Source organism: Solanum verrucosum, unplaced genomic scaffold (assembly GCF_900185275.1).
Source record: "Solanum verrucosum unplaced genomic scaffold, falcon-dt-bn FXZP01000051.1, whole genome shotgun sequence".
Lineage (NCBI taxonomy): Eukaryota > Viridiplantae > Streptophyta > Magnoliopsida > Solanales > Solanaceae > Solanum > Solanum verrucosum.
The window spans coordinates 1748056-1767040 of NW_026020110.1; the positions used below are offsets into that span (position 1 = coordinate 1748056).

General features: G+C 35.6%; 2 protein-coding genes and 1 non-coding gene across 3 annotated transcripts in view; 2 read left to right on the forward strand and 1 right to left on the reverse strand.

Annotated features, from left to right (window-relative positions):
• The window catches only part of LOC125825309 (protein phosphatase 2C and cyclic nucleotide-binding/kinase domain-containing protein), a 532052-nt gene that overhangs the window by 322695 nt on the left and 190372 nt on the right, over window positions 1–18985 (reverse strand). The window lies entirely within an intron of this gene.
• On the forward strand, window positions 747–809 carry LOC125825402 (small nucleolar RNA snoR60). The gene has a single exon (XR_007442856.1). It is a non-coding gene; the product is annotated as a small nucleolar RNA snoR60 (small nucleolar RNA).
• On the forward strand, window positions 5863–18829 carry LOC125825317 (protein phosphatase 1 regulatory inhibitor subunit PPP1R7 homolog). Its single transcript, XM_049504660.1, has 6 exons — window positions 5863–6215; window positions 13245–13475; window positions 13635–13781; window positions 13866–14008; window positions 14107–14221; window positions 18736–18829. Exons 1-6 carry the CDS (start codon window positions 5934–5936, stop codon window positions 18814–18816), a joined length of 999 nt encoding a protein of 332 aa, XP_049360617.1. The 5' UTR covers window positions 5863–5933; the 3' UTR covers window positions 18817–18829.

Genomic DNA, 18985 nt, shown 5'->3' on the forward strand with positions numbered 1-18985 from the left:
CAAGATTGAGAAAGAAACAGAACCCAGAAGAACCAATTGGAAGTAGAGTAATACGCTTTAGAGGTGACAAATTTGGTGTTAGTGAACCTACAAATCTTCCCATAGGACCAACTGGCTTAACTTGGAATGGACAGGGTGCAGTTACTACAAACCAGCTACAAAAGTTGAGGCCAAGAAGGGGATGATGCTATTGTGTTGGTACTGCTTTGTATATGTTGGTGCCTTTATTGATGTTAAGGCTAAACTTGTCTTTTTGCTATGTTTTGTATAGGCTGGTGCCGTAAATGATGTTAAGGCTAAACTTATTTTTTTGGTATATTTTGTGTAGGCTGGTGCCTTAAATGATGTTTTTGTGATGTTTTGGTAGTACTGTAGGCTGATGCCTTTAAGGTTAAAGTTGTAGCTTTGGTACTCTGTTTTACTTCTACTGTTTGTATAGGCTGAGTGTATCAGCTAAAACTGTCGTTTTGCTTATATATGACCAAGTGAATGTTATATAGTGTCTTGTATCTGTTAGGTTCTGTTGATGTACAATAGTATTTTGCTGTGGTATACATTTTTTTAGACCATTTTCTCTGTCAATGGTCGACAGGTTTCCAAACTAACTGTTCGCAGGTTTCCAAAGAAGTCCAATTTGGCAATATTGCCATCCATGTTGAATGGATTTCCAAGTCCTAGATTTATTAGAGCTAATGGCAATCACAGAGTTGGTGTTGTGAGTTGAAGAATCACCAAGCAATCACAGCAAGCAAAGCACGATTTTTAAATTTAAGACTTTATGGATGATGTTAAACCGAGTTTCTGATGCTGTCGGATAAGTAATGGAATTTTTGTTCGCTTAAAAAAAAAGTTAGTGACTTTCATGTTGATAGTTTAATAGTGTCTTTGTGCAAGTTTAATAACACCTGAAAACACGTTTCATAAACAATGGTAAGACAAGCTTTCATTTCATTTTCAGATTCTCTAAATTCAAGGAAAACATAATGGCAATACCAAAAAGTTTATCCATCTTTAGCATACTAACTTTTTTTTTTGACAAAGGATCTTCATCATACTGACTAATATAACACAAATAAATACTACAAATTTTTAAGGCAAAAGACACAAAATAATGTTCAAACCCAACACTTGAAATTTTACAATACGTTTGAAGCAATAGCTACACTAAATAATGACCAACATTCAAACATAATATTCACTAATACATAGGAACAATTGAAATAACTAACACTTGAAACTACAAATACTTGAAATAACTAACACTTGAAACTACAAATACTTGAAATAACCGACCCTTGAAACTACAATTCAACAACATATATTCCTCATGCTACCAGTTAATCACTTGAAAATTGCAACAACAAATACCACAAACACAGTAAATGACAATATACACAACATCTTCAACTTTGACACTTTAGATTCCAAATTTCTTGATTTATTCACCTCAAAGTAGTTTAAACTCTCTAAATTCTCCAATTTTTTCTTCAAATTGTCTCTTTCAATCTTCACCGCATTCAACGACTCTCTCAAATTCTCCATTTTCAACGTAGCAACTTCCAATTTAGACTTCAATAAATTAACTTCAATAGAAGAGTTTTCTGAAGAACTGTCTTCCCACCTCCAAAATTCACAATTTTCAATCTAATAAAAATAACAAAGGAAAGAACTCATAATCACCAAAATACAAGCACAAATCATATTAATTTACATTTAGCGAAAAATGTACCTTAGGTTTAGAACATCTATAAAATCTTCTTCCGGGGTTCAATGGAGTCCTTGAAGTGAAACAACGAGCCAATTCGCCACAAAAACAAGTCATTATCTTGGAGTTACTAATTGAATCACAAGAACTTTCAGACATGGTTTTAGGTCTGATTTGAGGGAGACGACAGATAGATGAAAAATTGACTACAAAATTATGACCAACACACGATAGTTCGACGAAGACAAGTTGAATCGAAGAACACACGAAAGATTCGACGAGACAAAGGTGGAATCGACGAAGACAAACTGGAATCGCGGCTCCGACTAGGGTTTTGGTGTGAGGGAATCGCGGCTCCGACTAGGGTTTTGGTGTGAGGGATACGCGGGGACCTCCGACTAGGGAAAAGGGACGGACTTTGTTGTTTTAATTTGGGTGTTTTTTAATTAGGATCCTTTTAGAGGAAATTGGGTGGGTATTGGGTTATGGGGCGGATAGTTGGGTTATGGGTTAAAAAAAGGGGTCAAACGGGTAGTTCAATAAGATTAAGACACGTGTAAGAAATTAGGGGTCCGTTAGTGAGAGGGGTATACGTGTACCAATAATTGGACGGCAGGGGCTTATGTGGACGCAAAGTATAACGGAGGGCATACACATACCATTTATTAAAGTTCGGGGGTAAATCCGTCCCTTTTCCCTTTTAAAAATAATATCAATATATGACATAATTAAATGTCCTCAAATATTTGTGAATTACTGACAAATTTTTTATCATCAAAGATAACTTTTAGCAACGACTAGATTAAACATTTCAAGACAAATATTATTATCACAAAATAAATTAGTTCATCACAAGTTGACTACATTTAGTGACAATATATGTTGTAACTAATCATGATAATTTATAGTAATAGTTATATCTTGTCGGTAAAAATATACTGTTAGTGACAAGATGATAGATTTCACTACAAAATTATCAACTTTTTTTATAATGATAATATTGTCCATGATTTATACATTTTAGGACGAAACAATTTTTGGTATATAAAAAGCAATCATTAGTGATAAAATTACATTTCTTCAACTACGAAATATAATAGCTTTAGAGACAGTTGATGTCATCACTTATTGAACTAAATAATTAGTGAATGTATTTTTATCGATAATATTAATACTTTTTTTAGTGACAAAATCATAGAATTAACTACAAAAAAATTACACTTTTTGTGACAAATAAATTTGTCACAAATATTAATGCACTTGGAGATAATTTTTCTTTTTGTAGTCAATATAACCTTTTTAGTGACGATGCCCTAAATCGTTTATGTATACTTTTAGTGAACCACATTCAATGTGGACTGATTGCCGAAATTTTTTTCTTCACACAAGATCTTTGGTGACGAAATATGATTTATAAGTGACGAAATCATTTATGCTTGATAATCAAATTTTGTTGTAGTGATGTTAAAGGCTTTATAGACGAGCCAATTAAGTCTTATTATCAATTATTTTATCAACATCTCTTCTTTAAGATTTATTACCTATAAGTTATTGAAGTGATTTTCTACTGCAGTTGCATGTACACCTTTTGCATATTTGTCCAGTCTTCAATTTACTAGTAAGCTAGACCAAAAGTTCGCTTGTGATCAATAATAGTTGTGAGTGCTGGCCTTGTCCAAGGTATAAGCTCGAGACGTGATAAAGATTCACTTGAGTATCCAACTCCTTCTGCATAAACCACCAAAGATAAGATGTAAGTTGTGTGCCTCGATTTTAAACAATAGAACTGGACACTCCATGCAAACGAACTATCTCTCGAATGTTGATCTTGGCTAACTTCTCTGAATTACTAGTTTGAACCAGTATGACATGTGCAAATTTAGTCAATCGATCCACAATGACCCATTTAACATCAAACTTACCCAAGGTACGTGAAAACTTTATCACAAAGTCCATAGCAATCCACTGCCGCATCCACTCTGATATGGGCATCGTTTGAGTCGTCACACCTCCAAACTTTTGGTATTCATATTTCACTTGGTGATAATTCAAACAAAATCTACTATGTCCCTTTTCATACAGCACCACCAAATCTTCAAGTGATTAGCAACAATCTTTACATATTTTTTTTTTATACAGAAAATTGCCTAAAATGTCCTCAACTATCCCCTCGACTATTTGAATTGGTACAAAACTACCCTCCATCCACCTTTCGACCCCAAATACCTCTTACGTCAACCTTTTGGTTCAGAATTACCCTCGATATTAACCATTCGGCTCATATTTGCCCTTATTATTAGCGGCTTTCCTAAAGTTAAATAATTAAATATTTATTTATTATGTTGCCTAATCTGATTGGTGCAAATTTAAACCCTTCTCAAATAAATAATAATAATCGCATATAATTGATATTTTGACACGATACACTTGAAAGTAACATTAAAAAAATGATTAATTTCATAATATCTTTCTATTGACCTATTTCAAATCAATACCGAATTTATAATTATAGCCTAACTCATAGCTTGGGATCCATCTAAAATCCGCATATGAATGTCCATATAAGAAAATATTTTTCTATTAATATGAAATTTTCTAGTAATTATTCAATTGTCTTATTCATTTTCTCTTTTATTTCTTTTTTCATCTCTTATTCATTAGAATGTCAGAGATTTAAACTTTAAATGAACTTAGATGTTCGTATTCTTTTAATTTATATTATTACTATGGTGGGGTAGGTTAGGGAGAGGAGAAAAATTATTTTTATTTGTTTATTTAAATTTGGATACACACAAAAGAAAAAATGTTATTAAATTATCTTTTATTAAACCAATTATTTCTATATAAATTTCCTCGTTATTGTCCTTCTTTTTTCTCTATTGTTTTGTCATAAGTTTTAAAAAAATTAAATTTAAAATAATGGTCACGATCCAAAAAGAAAAGAAAAAGTAAAAGAGAGAGTAAGTAGGGGGAATGAATTGATTTTACTATGAAACTCGAAATTAGGTTAATCATATGAGCACATATATTAAGTGATTTTAAATTATTTTAATGGATAAGTGCCTAAAATATTCTTAAACTATGAGATTTGGTATAATATTGTCCTCTCATCCACCTTATGAGTGCAACCCGTTAGAAAATAAGAGTACGTTTGAGCCAAAAGGTTGACATCATAGGTATGGAAGCTGAAAAATAGATAAATGGTAATTTTGTATCAATTCAAATAGTTGAAGTATATTTTAGTTTCTTTTCCGTTTTTATAGTTTACAAGCTATTACCCAAAAGAAAGAAAAAGAAATAGGGTAAGTAGTAATTTACTTTTACTATATTGAACAAAATCATCCTTAAACTTTACCCATACTTAAACTACATCCTTAAAGTATTATTTTTAGCAGAAAAAATCCTTCAAATATTTAAAAATGAACAATTTTCATCCTTCTACTTGAATTTATCAGAAAACTAACTGATCCCACAAATCAAGTCATCCATTCGTAATTATTATTCTTCGATACGCCAAAAATACTATCATGAACTTGTTCGATAATTTGAGTTTAGCATTATGCAAAATCTTTTAATTTGACAGTTTTTTTTTTCATTTACTTTTATGTAATTTGATATTAAAAATATTATTAATTGAAATATGTTTCTTCTCAATTGAATATGCTAGAAGCGACGTTTGTTGGAGATTTCTGCTTCTAATAATGTAGAATGAAACTCAAATGCGAGACATAAACAATATTTTGATCACTTCAATTTCAGATTGACCCAAAAAATTATTGATTTAAATACAGTTTGCTATGAAAAATGTGAAGATAATTAAGCTCTAGCTTCTTTTTGTTACTAAATAAGAAAAAGAGCAGATATGTATCCACACACGTTCCAAACATTTTTTATTTTAATAAGAAATAATGTCTAAGATTTTTAATATTTTTTTCAGAACTTCTTATAGCAGGTAATGAAATTATGCATGAAGACTTTTGTTGATAGTCATGTGAAATGCTCATATTTTTGTAGGATCTCATAGTTTTTTTAATGATATCTAATAGAAGGATGAAAAATGTTCAATTTTAAATATTTAAAAAATGTTTTCTTGAATGATATTTTAAGTTTGGGGCATAGTTTAAGTAGGAAAAACTTGAAGGAAGGCAGGAAATAAAGGAAGAGGAAAGGCATAAGGAAGAGGTGGAGGTGCGGCAGCCGTTTACGGAGAAAATAACAAACCCCGTTAATGGAAAATCAAAGTGACAACTCCGATGAAAAACCTAGTAGCGATCCAATGTCGGAATCAGCAACGGTCCTTGATCTTACGAGTTTCCAGCTTCACGATCTGGACTCAGTGGAGCTTCCTCCAAGTCTCACCGAGTTAGACTTGACAACGAATCGTTTGTCTGCTTTAGACCCCCGTATTGGCCAACTCCCTAACCTCAAGAAACTCTCTCTTCGTCAGAACCTCATAACCGATGCCGCCGTTGAGCCTCTTTCCTCTTGGCAACTCATTTCTCACCTCGAGGTATGTTGTATTATTCACTGTACATGTCAACTTGCGGATTCATTACCATAATACTTGTTGATTTGCAAATTGGATTGCAGTATTTAACTGATGAAACAAATTTTGAACATCAAAATAAATGTCATATACCACACGGCACACACAGTGGATTGAAAATGAACCTGAATAGCCCTAAACAGAACTAATTTGGACAGAGGTCTAGATCATTTATTGATTTTGTTGGCAGCATTTAGTTGCTCAAGAAATCTTGGATTTTGGCGGTTAGAATGAAGATTACCTTTAAATTACAAGTGGATTTTAAATTTTGGTAGAATTGTTCCACAGATGCCCATGATAAAAGAGCAAAATGTACACCTCAAATCACATGAAGAAATATTGTATCAAAAAGGCCTATTGTTTCTCCCAACTTCATTCAAATTTTGTTAAGAATAGAATACAATGGAAACTGACGATTGTTGTTTCACCTATATTAAGGCTGGTGTTTGCCGGAGTCCATTTATTTTGGTTTTGACTTGAATGCCTATGTAGGGATAAGAGCGAGTTTTGTAGAAAATCAGTTAGTATAAAAATAAATACACCTGAATAGAGGAGTCGATGTAGAGGATTTATACAGTAGACCTCAATTGAGTTGGAATTGAGACTTAGTTGACTGATTGATAGGTTTACGTAGAAAAAGATAACCTTATGAGCATATCCTCATGAGCTAAAACTGCTTAGAAAGAGACAATGATGAATCTTTGGCTATCTGTATGGTTGGTAGTACTAGCCTAGCTTGCACTTTGATTTGTGAATTCAATGATTCCACAACCTATGTTGCTCGGTCTTCAAAAACAGGGCATTTTGGAGGACCCGACATGGGTGCGGCAACATTTTTGCAGAGTCCGAGCAACACAGACCGCAACTTTCTATCTAACCTACTATGTAATTGGAAGTGATGTAGGCTTTAATTGGTTCATAATATTGATGTACCATAAGATTTTTTTTTAAAGATTTTGATTACTATTTAAGGGGATTACTTTCATATTAATTACACCATTAAAATTTTATGTTGATTGAATGGATGTGCATTTGGATAATATTTTTCTTCCAATGATAACGATGATCTTCAAATAGAAATAGTGGAACTTTTTTACTGAAGCATTAAATTAGATAAAATTTTCAGTATATTTGTATGCGTTATAACTGCATACTCATTGATCCAGATAAAATACTGAAACAATGGTAGTTTCTTGTCTAACCTTATCAGTATGGTTACAACACTGATTAATATTTAATGCAATTCAGTGATACTGCAATTGACTATCTAACCTAAATTATATTTAAGTAGTGTAGGCTTCTTTTGGATAACATTGATAAACCTTACTTAGCCATGATTGAAAGATTACAATTTTAGGGTTTGTTTTTATTATTTTTGATAAGCCAGAAGTATTCCTTTAATGGACTACCAAGTCTACTTGAAAAATATGTTCATAATGTTTGTGTTGCTCGACCACATATTTATCAGGTTAACCCAATTCTCTATACAAAATAGATTCTCTTCTTATGCCAAAGGTATAATGAAATAAAAACAAACTTATGGACGCACATTGGTGTCATTCTCTAAGTTACCTTACTTTACCTTCAAATTTTCTATAACCTCTAGCTTGTCAATATTCTTAAGAACACTACCCTTCGGGGTGGCCCAGTTGTTTGAGCTTGGGACTTCCATGTTGGAGGTCTCAAGTTCGAAACCCCTTGCCAGCGAAAGCAAGGGCGAGCCTAGTGCGGGTTACCTCTCTTTTGTGGTTTGCGAGCTATTGCATAGGAGTGAGGGTTTTATCCTGTGCGCACCCAAAGGATAGTGGCTGCGAGTTTCCCTTGTCATAAAAATAATAATTCTTAAGAACATCGTGATATGTTAAATAAAGAAATCACCTAATATAGCAGTAAAATTTTAATATAGTGATGTATGATTTATATCTTCCGGTGCCTGCATAGAAAGCACTAACTTGTAACTATTCGCTGTCGCCCTAAATTATCTACTGTTAAAAATTGCATCATGCACAGTGCACCAAGTCAAAAGACATTTTTTTGGAGCTTTAGTATCCAAAATGTTATTTTGTACCTCCCTTTTCTCTCCAATTCCTATCAACTCCATGTGTGAATTTATTTTGTGAAAGATTTCCCACTTGCTCCCTTCTTGTTTTCCTCCCTCCCTATTGAGAAGCTCCCTGACATCCTGTTCTCAGTGGCCCTCGTAAAGCTTGTACTTCATGTGACCCTTGTTGTTCTTTATTAACTTATTGGTTTCCATAGCCTCTATCCTTGCTAGTCTAACAGTGGTTATGCATCCTTCAACAAAGTCCTTTGTATCAAGGATGCACTTAGTTATCTATAACTACTTATTGAGCTAAGTCTTTGGGTGTCGATTGTTATTATATTGATGGATGATTAGGAGCCATAGAGAAAGTGGAAAGAGAGATGACAAACTAGAAAATTGTACTCGTCCTTTGCATTCAGATAATGTCCGGGATTTGTTTCCCCACCAACATGGTGTCCTTATTTCCAATTCCTACATCCTCGATAGGTCATAAAAGACCCTTAACTTCCTCTTCCTCTTAATCTCAAAATCCATTGGAAAGAGCTTATATAAGATGCTCACTCGAGTAGCCTTACAGTACTTAATATCACATGTTCTATGGAGTAAGTAATTTATATGAGTCTTGGCCACTGATCACATGTTGATCTTACGGAGTACAGTGGCTAAGACTCACATAGATTACTTATTCCTTAGAATGTGTGATAGAAGTTTATGTAAGGACTGCAAGGTTGCAAGGTTATCTCGAGTGAGTATCTTATTATCCAACATAAGCTTTTGGCAATGGATTTAGTGATTAAGAGGAAGAGAGCCTTGTATACCTATTAAGAATCAAGTGGTGTGACTTGTTAATTGCCAAATCTTAGGAGATGAGGGAGTAGTGGGGATGCTAGTAGTATGGGGGATAGGACATCTAATTGCATTAACGAAGTAGCTAGAGAGGTGTTGAGAGTCTCGAGGGGTAATGTTGGAGGGGGATTGGTGGTGGATGGAACAGTCTAAGGGAAAGTGAAAGCCACGAAGGCTGCTTATATGGAATTGGTGGAGAGCAAATACGAGGAGGAAATGAGGGTAAGTAGGGTGAGGTATAAGGCGACAAAGAAGGAAACGAAGTTAGTTGTTACAGCGGTAGCATTTGAATGCTTGTACGAGGAACTTCAGGATAAAGGTGGGGGATAAGAAGTTGTATATGCTCACCAAGGTGAGAGAGAGGAGGGCTCGAGACCAGTGTTTTGGGAAGTGAGAAGCGGAAAAGAGCGACGAGGGCTCGCTTCACCGAAGCGAGAAGTGTGAAATGAAGCACACACTTTTTAAAAAAAAGCAGTATTTAGTATTAAAATAAAAAATGTTAAATATGTATAGATAAATAATCAAGAACTGAATAGAGGTTACATATTCTTAGATTAAAAAGTAAATAGATAGTCAATAATCCTGATAAATCATAACATATAGAGAAAGAACATAGCAGTAGCCAGCAAAACAAAAAAAGAAAACAACAGAGCATACACATTACGAACAGAGCAACAGAGCAGTAACTTAGAACCTCAAATCAGAAGAAAAAAGAACAGAGTAACACTACTTGAGTAGCATTACAAACAGAAAATTGAAGTAAAAAAAATCCTAGTTACCAGAGAAGAAGAGAAACATATGCAGTACTGTAGAGAAACAGGAAGAGAAGAAGTGAAGAAGAGAAGAGAACTAACCTGTAGCAGCAGTCGCAACAGTTGACCAAGGAGGGAAAATAATTGGAAAGATGTGCGCAAGTATATTTACAGACATTAAAAAAAAAACCCTAATTAGCGCTTATCTCATTTAAGCGAGGTTTTTCTCGCTTTGATAAAAAGTGTGCTTCTCGCTTTTGGGACAGAAGCGGACACTTTTTTATTATCGCCTCACTTCAAGGCATTAAAGCGCAACTCTGTCGCCTCGCTTTGCTTCTTGCTTAAAGCGAGTGCTTCAGCGTTTTTAACAACACTGCTCGAGACAAGGACCAAGTAAAGTGTATCAAAGATAAGGAAGGTAAAGTATTGATGGAAAAGGCACACATTAGACTAAGATGACAAGCATACTTCCATGAACTCTTGAATGAAGAGGGGGACAAGAATGTTGTGCGGCGATTTAGAGCACTCTGAGAGTTGGCGAGTTTTTTGGTACTGTAGGGTATAACGTTTGATGGGGTGAAGGAGGTTATTTGTAAGATGAGATGGGGAAGGGCCATTGGGCCAGACGAGATCCCGGTGGAATTTTGGAAAACGCAGAAAAAGGATGTATGGAGTGGCTAACTGAGTTGTTTAACGTTATCTTTAGGACGTCAAAAATGCCCGAAGAGTAGAGATGCAGTATGGTGATCCTGTTGTACAGGAACAAGGGTGATATTCAAAATTGCAATAACTATACGGTATCAAGCTGCTAAGCTTCTTATTGTCTATTTGCTTGTCTGCAACTGTCTATTTTAATAAGAGTGAGCCATTGCCTCCTCTTCACTCCCCTGAAAGTTGACCGCAAATTATTTGCCGAGTTTTATCACATTCAGGTATACCCAAAGTGACACATCCAGTTCCCCTTCAATTCCCCCCTACATTGTTTGTATCTTCAGAGGTTCAGTTTCTTCTACTGTCCATATTCCCAAGATTTTTGTTTCAATCATTTGCATGTCCCCTCTGTTCACAAGGATATCTAGATTTGGGGTCTCCCCTTCAATATTTGTCATACCAGCTTCTTAATTATCAACATCTTCATGTATATCCAACTCTTTCGAGTTCTGAAATTGTAGGTCTTCTTCTCCCTTGTCTTGAATTTCCATGTTTCCAAATTCTCTTTCATTGTTCTGCATGTTAGCCTCTATTTCATCCGTTATACGGTCATATTTGTCACATGCATCACAGATATTAGATTTTATAGTGTCTTGAGTAAATCTGGACTGGAATCAGAAACTTCCCTGTTATTAAATGAAGTATCCTAGGTCAGCCCAATAAAAAGACGAGCACCTATCTGCCCCCTTACGTTCATGCGTCTCTTTACGCAAAAGAGAGTTGCTGGTCTGTTTACACCCGTCAAGACCCACGTGATTAGCCCATCTTTATATTACAGCTGTTTGACCTAGTAGTTTCATTGTTTCTCTCAAGTACCCAACAATCCTCCAAGCTTGACAGTGATTCTTCTCCGGCTATTACAAAATTCACAACCAAATTGGTATGATGAAACTTTGCCTTTTCACTTCAATTGTCACCTCATTGAGACACTCTTCCCATCAACTCTTCTCTTTTATCTTGCCCATTTCAAGTGATTCTTTTGTTTTTGAAACGTTTCCTATGTTTCCAATCATCCACCATAGTGATCCCCGACAGTTTTGAATATTGTTTTTGTCCATAAAGTAGGTGTAAAACTGCGTACAATGCACATACCACCCTCCTCAGACCCCACATGTGGCATTACATTGGGTATGTTGTTGAAATGCAGAGGTAAACCCATGGATCAAATCCACATATCGTCTTTCCTGTCTATCTGAGCAACACCCAAAAGACAGATGCCACCACTCCAGAGGGATTTTTTCTTTCTTCCACCTCCATTCTCCTTGTAGAACATGTTCAGCCATGTGTTTTGTTGGGAATCCGAAGAGGAAAAAATTGTTCCCCTTATCATATGTATTCACGGCAAAGGCGTTCTTCCATGTGCTTACAGACCATCTTCGAACGTCCGCTAAGGTTGGCTTTCCATCCATTGTGTTGAAAAAGCCCACCTTGCATTTACCAAGCAGATCAGTCTCACAGTTTCCGATTCCGTCAATCACAACGATTTTGTTAATACTTCTTTGGGATGTTTGTCATCAATGACCCTGTATCTTCATTAGTAGATCTGTCGATCTTAATAGCAATATCCCTCCATCCAATATCAATTGTAACCTCTAGATAATAATGACTGATATGTTTTCTCCTTGTACACAGGGTATGTTGTTTTTGCTGTCGTTTGTTCTCTTTGTGCTGTCACGTTTTCTCCTTGTATACAGGGTATGTTGTTTTTGCTGTCGTATGTTCTCGTTGGGCTGTCACAATGCTTATAAATCTGCTAAACCTGTTGTTCCTTAAGCTTCCATCTTCTCATGTGCTTTTCTTTGTCCTTTGATGCTTCCTGCAATGCAAAACATAACCATTCCATGGTTTTCTTGCTAAACGTGGTTCTACGCATGAGACTCCTGCTTCTTTCCACCAAGTCAAACCATGCATCCGTCCTTGATTTGGTTCTCGTGATATCATATAACTTGAATCCAGCTGCAAAATAGACTATGTTCTCCCCCATGTTGCTCTGAAACTTTGCATTCTCTAAAAAGGACACTGGGAAACCAGGTTTCAGCCAGAAAGGAAAAGGTCTTTCTCTAACCTCGGTTAATGTGCCTGAGAGCATTTCTCTCTCTAACAGACATTTTCTAGTATCGCCATCATGGTTGGAGGGGCTTTGCTAGGTGCATCTTGGAATTTTATGTATGTTGAGTCATGTTTTTTTTCCCCACCTAATTTCACACTCCAATTCGGAGGATGGGAGGGAATGTGGGCAGAGAATTGAATCTCTTATATAAGGGTCGTTTTCTTCTGTTCTTCAGTCTAAGTTGCTTTACAAAATGATCTTAGTTTCTATTTCTTAGGAGAGGGAAAATATAAGTTCTTTAACATTTTTAGTGATGTTATAGTGTTGGTTAGTCAGAGATGCTCAACAGATTCACCTCTGCAAGTTGAATACTAGTGTGTAGCGCGACAACTTGGCAGTTTTTCGTCCTTTTAATTTTGTTTTTTAAAGCTTTGAAAGTACCTAAGCTTAAAAAATGCTTTGTAACAACTTATTTTCAGACTTTAACTTTCAACTGGTTTGCTTCTTGTATGGTAATCTGATCGTAGATGCGACAGAAATAGGCTTGTTAAAGTTATCTGAAATCATGCCTGTGGAACTGTCTTCTCCAGGAGCTAGTGCTTAGGGACAATCAGCTGAAGAAAGTTCCCGATGTTGTGATATTCAAGAAGCTTCTGGTATTTGATGTTTCTTTCAATGAGATATCATCACTTAGTGGATTGTCCAAGGTCTCCAGTACACTCAGAGAACTATATGTGTCTAAAAATGAAGTCACCAAGATGGAGGAGATTGAGCACTTCTACGAGCTGCAAATACTTGAACTTGGGTCCAATAGATTACGGGTTAGTTTCTCTTGAAGATGACATCTAAAGAAATTATATAGTTATCAACAGTTTACACTTGTAAATTTTTTTATCATAATAGTTTTTGTAAATGTGAGTATACTATGTAGCTTCCCTGGCTCCGTGGATACCTTTGAAGTTCTTTGTTTCTTGATACAGATTATGGAGCTTCTGGAAAATTTGAAAAATCTACAAGAGCTTTGGCTTGGACGCAATCGTATTCGAACAGTTAATTTGTGCGGTTTGAAATGTATTAAAAAGATTAGCCTGCAGAGCAACCGTTTAACTTCCATGATTGGGTTTCAGGTCCTGATATCTAACAGTTGTGCTTTGTCATTGTAGACGACTTCATTTTAAGAGTGAGTTATTTTGTTGTTTTTCAATCTGCAGGAATGTGTAGCCCTTGAAGAATTATACTTGAGCCACAATGGTATTGTGAAAATGGAAGGTTTGTCTACCTTGGTAAACCTGCGGGTCTTGGATGTATCAGCAAATAAGCTTACAGAAATTAATGACATCGAGAACTTGACCAAGTATGAAATTTTTCCTGGCAATTCCAAATGTGTGAATTACTCCTCTAATGCCAGGACTAGTCATCATCTTCATCTTCACTTTTTGTTTCTTATTGCAGACTAGAAGATTTGTGGCTTAATGACAACAATATAGCATCATTAGAAGGACTGGAAGAAGCTGTTACCGGTACTAGAGAGAAGCTAACAACCATTTACCTTGAGCGCAATCCCTGTGTATGTGTCTTTAAACCTTAACGCATACTTGTAGTATAAACTGGCAGCAATTGTTTTGCTCTTTTTTAGGTTGTCTATTTGCTTGTACTTGAATTTGTAGTTTCTGGAGATCTTTTCCTTCATCTCGAACTTCTTTCGGGGGTTTTCTGCATTTTACATCCTTCGTCTTGAAATGGGTCTGAGCCACTCTTTCAATTAGTGATTTTATCCTTTCATGAGATTCTGTTCAAACTTTGTCTTTTGTTCGAGAATTTGTATTCCTTGATAAGCGATACAACTGTGATATAGAGAGAGACACACGTGGGATCTGAAATATTTAAACCTATTTTTAAATTGAAGCCAGATAAAAAGGATGATGCACATGTCAACAATCAGGGATCACTATAAAGTGCTGGGTCGCTGGTCCAAAACTCTAATCTATAAGTGAGGCTACGTCCTCTTCAGGCCCAGTATTATTTAATGAGTCCCAGGTCCTCTTACAGACCCCATCTCAAAGGAAATTGATCCAATCACTGATGGAAGTTGAGGCAAATATTTCAACAAGAAGAAGAACGTGGATCAATGAAGATCAAAATAATAACATGGAAGGGGGCTTAATTGCAAAGATAAGAGAAGGGTGATAACTAGCTTAGTCCTTAAATGGAAGGCTGGTTTCTTTTATTTTCAGGGGATAAAATTATAAGAGGACATTGGAGAAAAGATTAAGCAGATATATGAGTAAGCAGGGGAGTCAAATATGCTCAATTGGAGGCAGTGGAACCAGGGAGTATTCTAATGTGGTGGGATACCAAAATATGGGATGGGGGAGATAGTTGCAACCAGATCATATTCCATGACCTACAAATTTGTGTCTCAAACTCAGTATTTTAATAGACATATGATAGGATTTATTCTCCCAACTGTAACAGAGAAAGACAAGAAGTATGGTGGGAGATTGGGGCTGTGAGGGGTTTACTCATTGGACGTTGGGTATTAGGTGGTGAATGGTGATTACAACATAGTTCGATTTTCCTCTAAAACAAGGAACTGCACTAAAAGCACCAGACAAATGACAATTCTCAAACTTTATTGATGACATGGAGCTGGTTGATCCACAGCTCGAAAGGGGCAATTACACATGGTTTAAGGGAAATATTATCTAGAATTGATAGGTTTCTTGTTTTAGAGGATTGGGATGATATGTTCAGAAATATTAAGCAAGAAATCCTATCCAAAATCAGTTCTGACCCCACTCTTCTATTTAAAAAATTGTGGTAACTGGGAGCTAACCAAATCATATTTCAAATTTGAAAATTTCTAGTTGGAGACGTAAGGTTTTAGTCATAAAGTAAAGATGTGGTGGTCTTCCTTTGACATTGAAGGCAGACCGGACTAAATACTTGCAAGGAAGCTCATAGCTCTAAAAAGCAAATTGAGAGAATGAAGCCTAAACAATTATTTACGACTGGGCGAGGGAGAAAAATGCTATTCTAAATTAAATCATTGTGCTGAATCTTATACTATAACAAATATTTTTGAATGAGGAAGAGATCATCAAAAAGAGAACTTGTTCATGGAGTTAGATCATCCAAAAGATTGTCAACTTTAAGTGCATTTTATTTTTTCTAAGATTTACCACTTAATGAGTCTAATAGATCCGAGTCATTCAAATCGTGGTCAAAGTCTTAAAACTCTTAAGAGGCTATCCGCTATTCAATTAAAGATTCTTAAGAAAGTGACCTTTCACCATCACTCTATCCACTACCACCAGTCACCACTATCCAACCACCACCACAACTATTATTGTTAATCACCATTACCAACCACTCCCACAATCACAAATAACCACCACCACCACCACTACTGCCAACGACCTCCACCATCACGCTGTCAAACATCACTGCTAACCATCACACTGTCAATTGTCAAACATCACTGCCAATCACCATGACCACAAACACTACCCACTCCACCATCACAACTATTTCCATTGCCAATTACCACTAACATTGTCAATTACCAACCACCAACACTACTGCCACCATCACTTGTTAGTACCACCAACCATCTCTACCATCTCAGTCACCACCGCCACCGTCACTCCCAACCGTTACCATCAACACTCCTTCTGCACAACCACTGGTATTAACCACCACCTCCAAATACCACCACCAAACTACACCTTACTACCTAATATTTTAAGGGGTCGTTTGGTTGAGTGTATTGGAGAAACTAATGCTTGCATTAGCTTAGTGTATTACTAGTACCTTGTTTGGTACACTTTTTTAACTTATACATTACTAATGCTTGTATTTGTAATACACTCTATTGTGTATTGAAGAGTGTATTACTAATACCATGAATTTCTATGCATTAGCAATGCAATGGGTTCTAATGCATGCATTAGCATTGATAGACACATTTGACCCTCAAAAACTTTTTCACATCCTTTCCACTAAAAATATTTGTTTACAAAAATACTCTCCACTAAAAAATACTATGCTTGTATTTTTGTAAACAAATATCTTTTTAAAAAAAATTATGCAATGCATAATATTTTTAGTACTACCAAACCAAACATTGCATAAGAAAGATCTCATTATAATTAATGCAAGCATAATACTAATACACTATATTTTACATTATTCTTATACTCTACCAAACAACCCCTAAGAATATAATATTCAAATTTGTATTTAAATTTTTAAATATTTATTACTCCCTCCATACCACTCTATGTGGCCATGTTTTTATTGAACACGGAGTTTAAGAGAAAATTGATGACTTTTGAAAATATATCATCTCATTAAATGGAAAATTTTAAATCAAATTGTTTCTAAATATAGAAAATTGTCACTCTTTTGGGACATAATAAAAAAGTAAGTGTGCCACAAAAATTGGGACAAACGGAGTAACTTTTTAAAAAGATAAATTATAAACATTCAAATGTTGAGAAAACAAACCGTCTTTTTGAAAACAAACTGTCTTAATAGTTCAGTATTCAAATCTATATACAACATCTTAATATTCAGATGTATTTTCAGATTTAGACATTTCAGTCTTTAAAAATTGGCCCTTCCCCCTTATACTGCCTGTACATCACTATGTAAGCCAATCCATTAATTCTTAAACTTGCTTTATCAAAAATCATCATTGAATTGTGTCGTACCTTGGTTGGTTAATGTCCAGCAGATCTGTCTTCTGCTCTATACAGTGTACAGTGTCATGCAGAGTGAATTATCTATATATTTCCTTTTAGACTTCCAACAATTTATCTATTTGGCTCCAGCTCCTTAAAAGTGTTGTCAACTTCTAGATTTAACGCATAAACAGGATACTGAAAGATGAGAGAATATTCAAGTCATCAATATCAACTCGTGAACACACCAATTGGTGATGATTTCTCTTCGAATTAGAGACATCCTTGGTTGAGTGATATAACTACTTTAATCACCCCAAAGTATAGAGGACATAAGATTCTCCTTTGAAACCCCAATAATGTTGAGAATGGAAGTGTGAAATCCCCATGAGATGACTTTTCTTTTATCAATTAGCATACAAAGCTTTGCATTTTGACATTGAGGTATAGAAGCTCAATACTTAAAAAAGGAACAAGCCTGAAGACAAACAATGGAGATTTGGCATGTAGTCTCTAATTAAAACCAAAGAAGTTGTGGGTGTTGAAACCTAAGATAAGAATTTGTAAGGGCATGTCAAACTCCAAGCTGAGGAAAGCTCTACATGTTAAAAGGGTATGAAAGATTACATAAAATCTGAACATAGGATGCAAGCCTAAGCAATGGAAAAAGTTCAAAGATGTGGATCCTGAGCATTGGAGCCAAAATTATGGAAGCAACACTGGGTTGCCTGCTTGATGAATTTGAGGCACAACATTTCAGAAAGAAACACTTGGCAAGGGCAGAGATAAAAAAGGTAAGACTGAACTCTGACGGCTGGAAAGGGTTTGTCTTTAATTGCAGGGTGAACAACGGGATAGAAAAGCTGGATTCATTATCTATGAGCTGGGCTTTATATTTGATTTGTGTGCCAACCCTCTGTTCATTTGGAAATTTCAGCCGCATGGACTTGGGTTCCTAGTGCTTTTGCATTCTGGTAGATGGCCAAACCCAGGCGAATGTGAGACCTTGCTCCGTGTCTGAGAATTTATACATCAATCCTGGACTCCACAAGATAGGATACTGGGTCTTACCTTGTAAAGGCATCCTAGAAATATGGATTGACAGAGGGTTGTAAGTGAGACTTGACCTCTATGTCGGAAATGGAATGCTCTGGCCACTTTAGCTACCTCACTTGTCTAAAGACTAGACTTGATCATGAAAATCTTTTTCTTTTTCCAGAATCAAGTTATATTAGGAATGTGTTTGGTATATTTTTTGGCACGTCGATATAGGTTGAACTTACATTTCATGCTCGTAGGAGATTTCTCTATCTTTTTTGATCGATTAGATCTTTTACATCACAAAGGTAAAGGCTTTCTCTGATAACCTCACTAATGCGTTCTAATATGGTTGCAGGCACAATCTCCAAACTATGTAAGTACTTTGAGACAAATATTCCCAAATATTGAGCAGATTGATTCTGAAGTGTACGCGTAGGTGCTTGGATGTGAATCTTATGCATGGTTGATGCCGATCCCCAAGAATAATGCGCTTTTGTCAGTTTTATATTTTTTTCGATGAGGTCCAGCTGATGAGACGCTATAAAACCTGTTATGGCATGATATCCAGCTCCTCCATTTCAGGATGCTGAAGTCCTGAAAAGATG

Coding starts and splice junctions, on each gene's coding strand:
- LOC125825317 (XM_049504660.1), top strand. CDS start 5,934: ATGGAAAATCAAAGTGACAACTCCGATGAAAAACCTAGTAGCGATCCA. Junction 13,782..13,865: donor CTTCCATGATTGGGTTTCAG/GTCCTGATATCT, acceptor TTCAATCTGCAG/GAATGTGTAGCCCTTGAAGA. Junction 14,222..18,735: donor ACCTTGAGCGCAATCCCTGT/GTATGTGTCTTT, acceptor ATATGGTTGCAG/GCACAATCTCCAAACTATGT.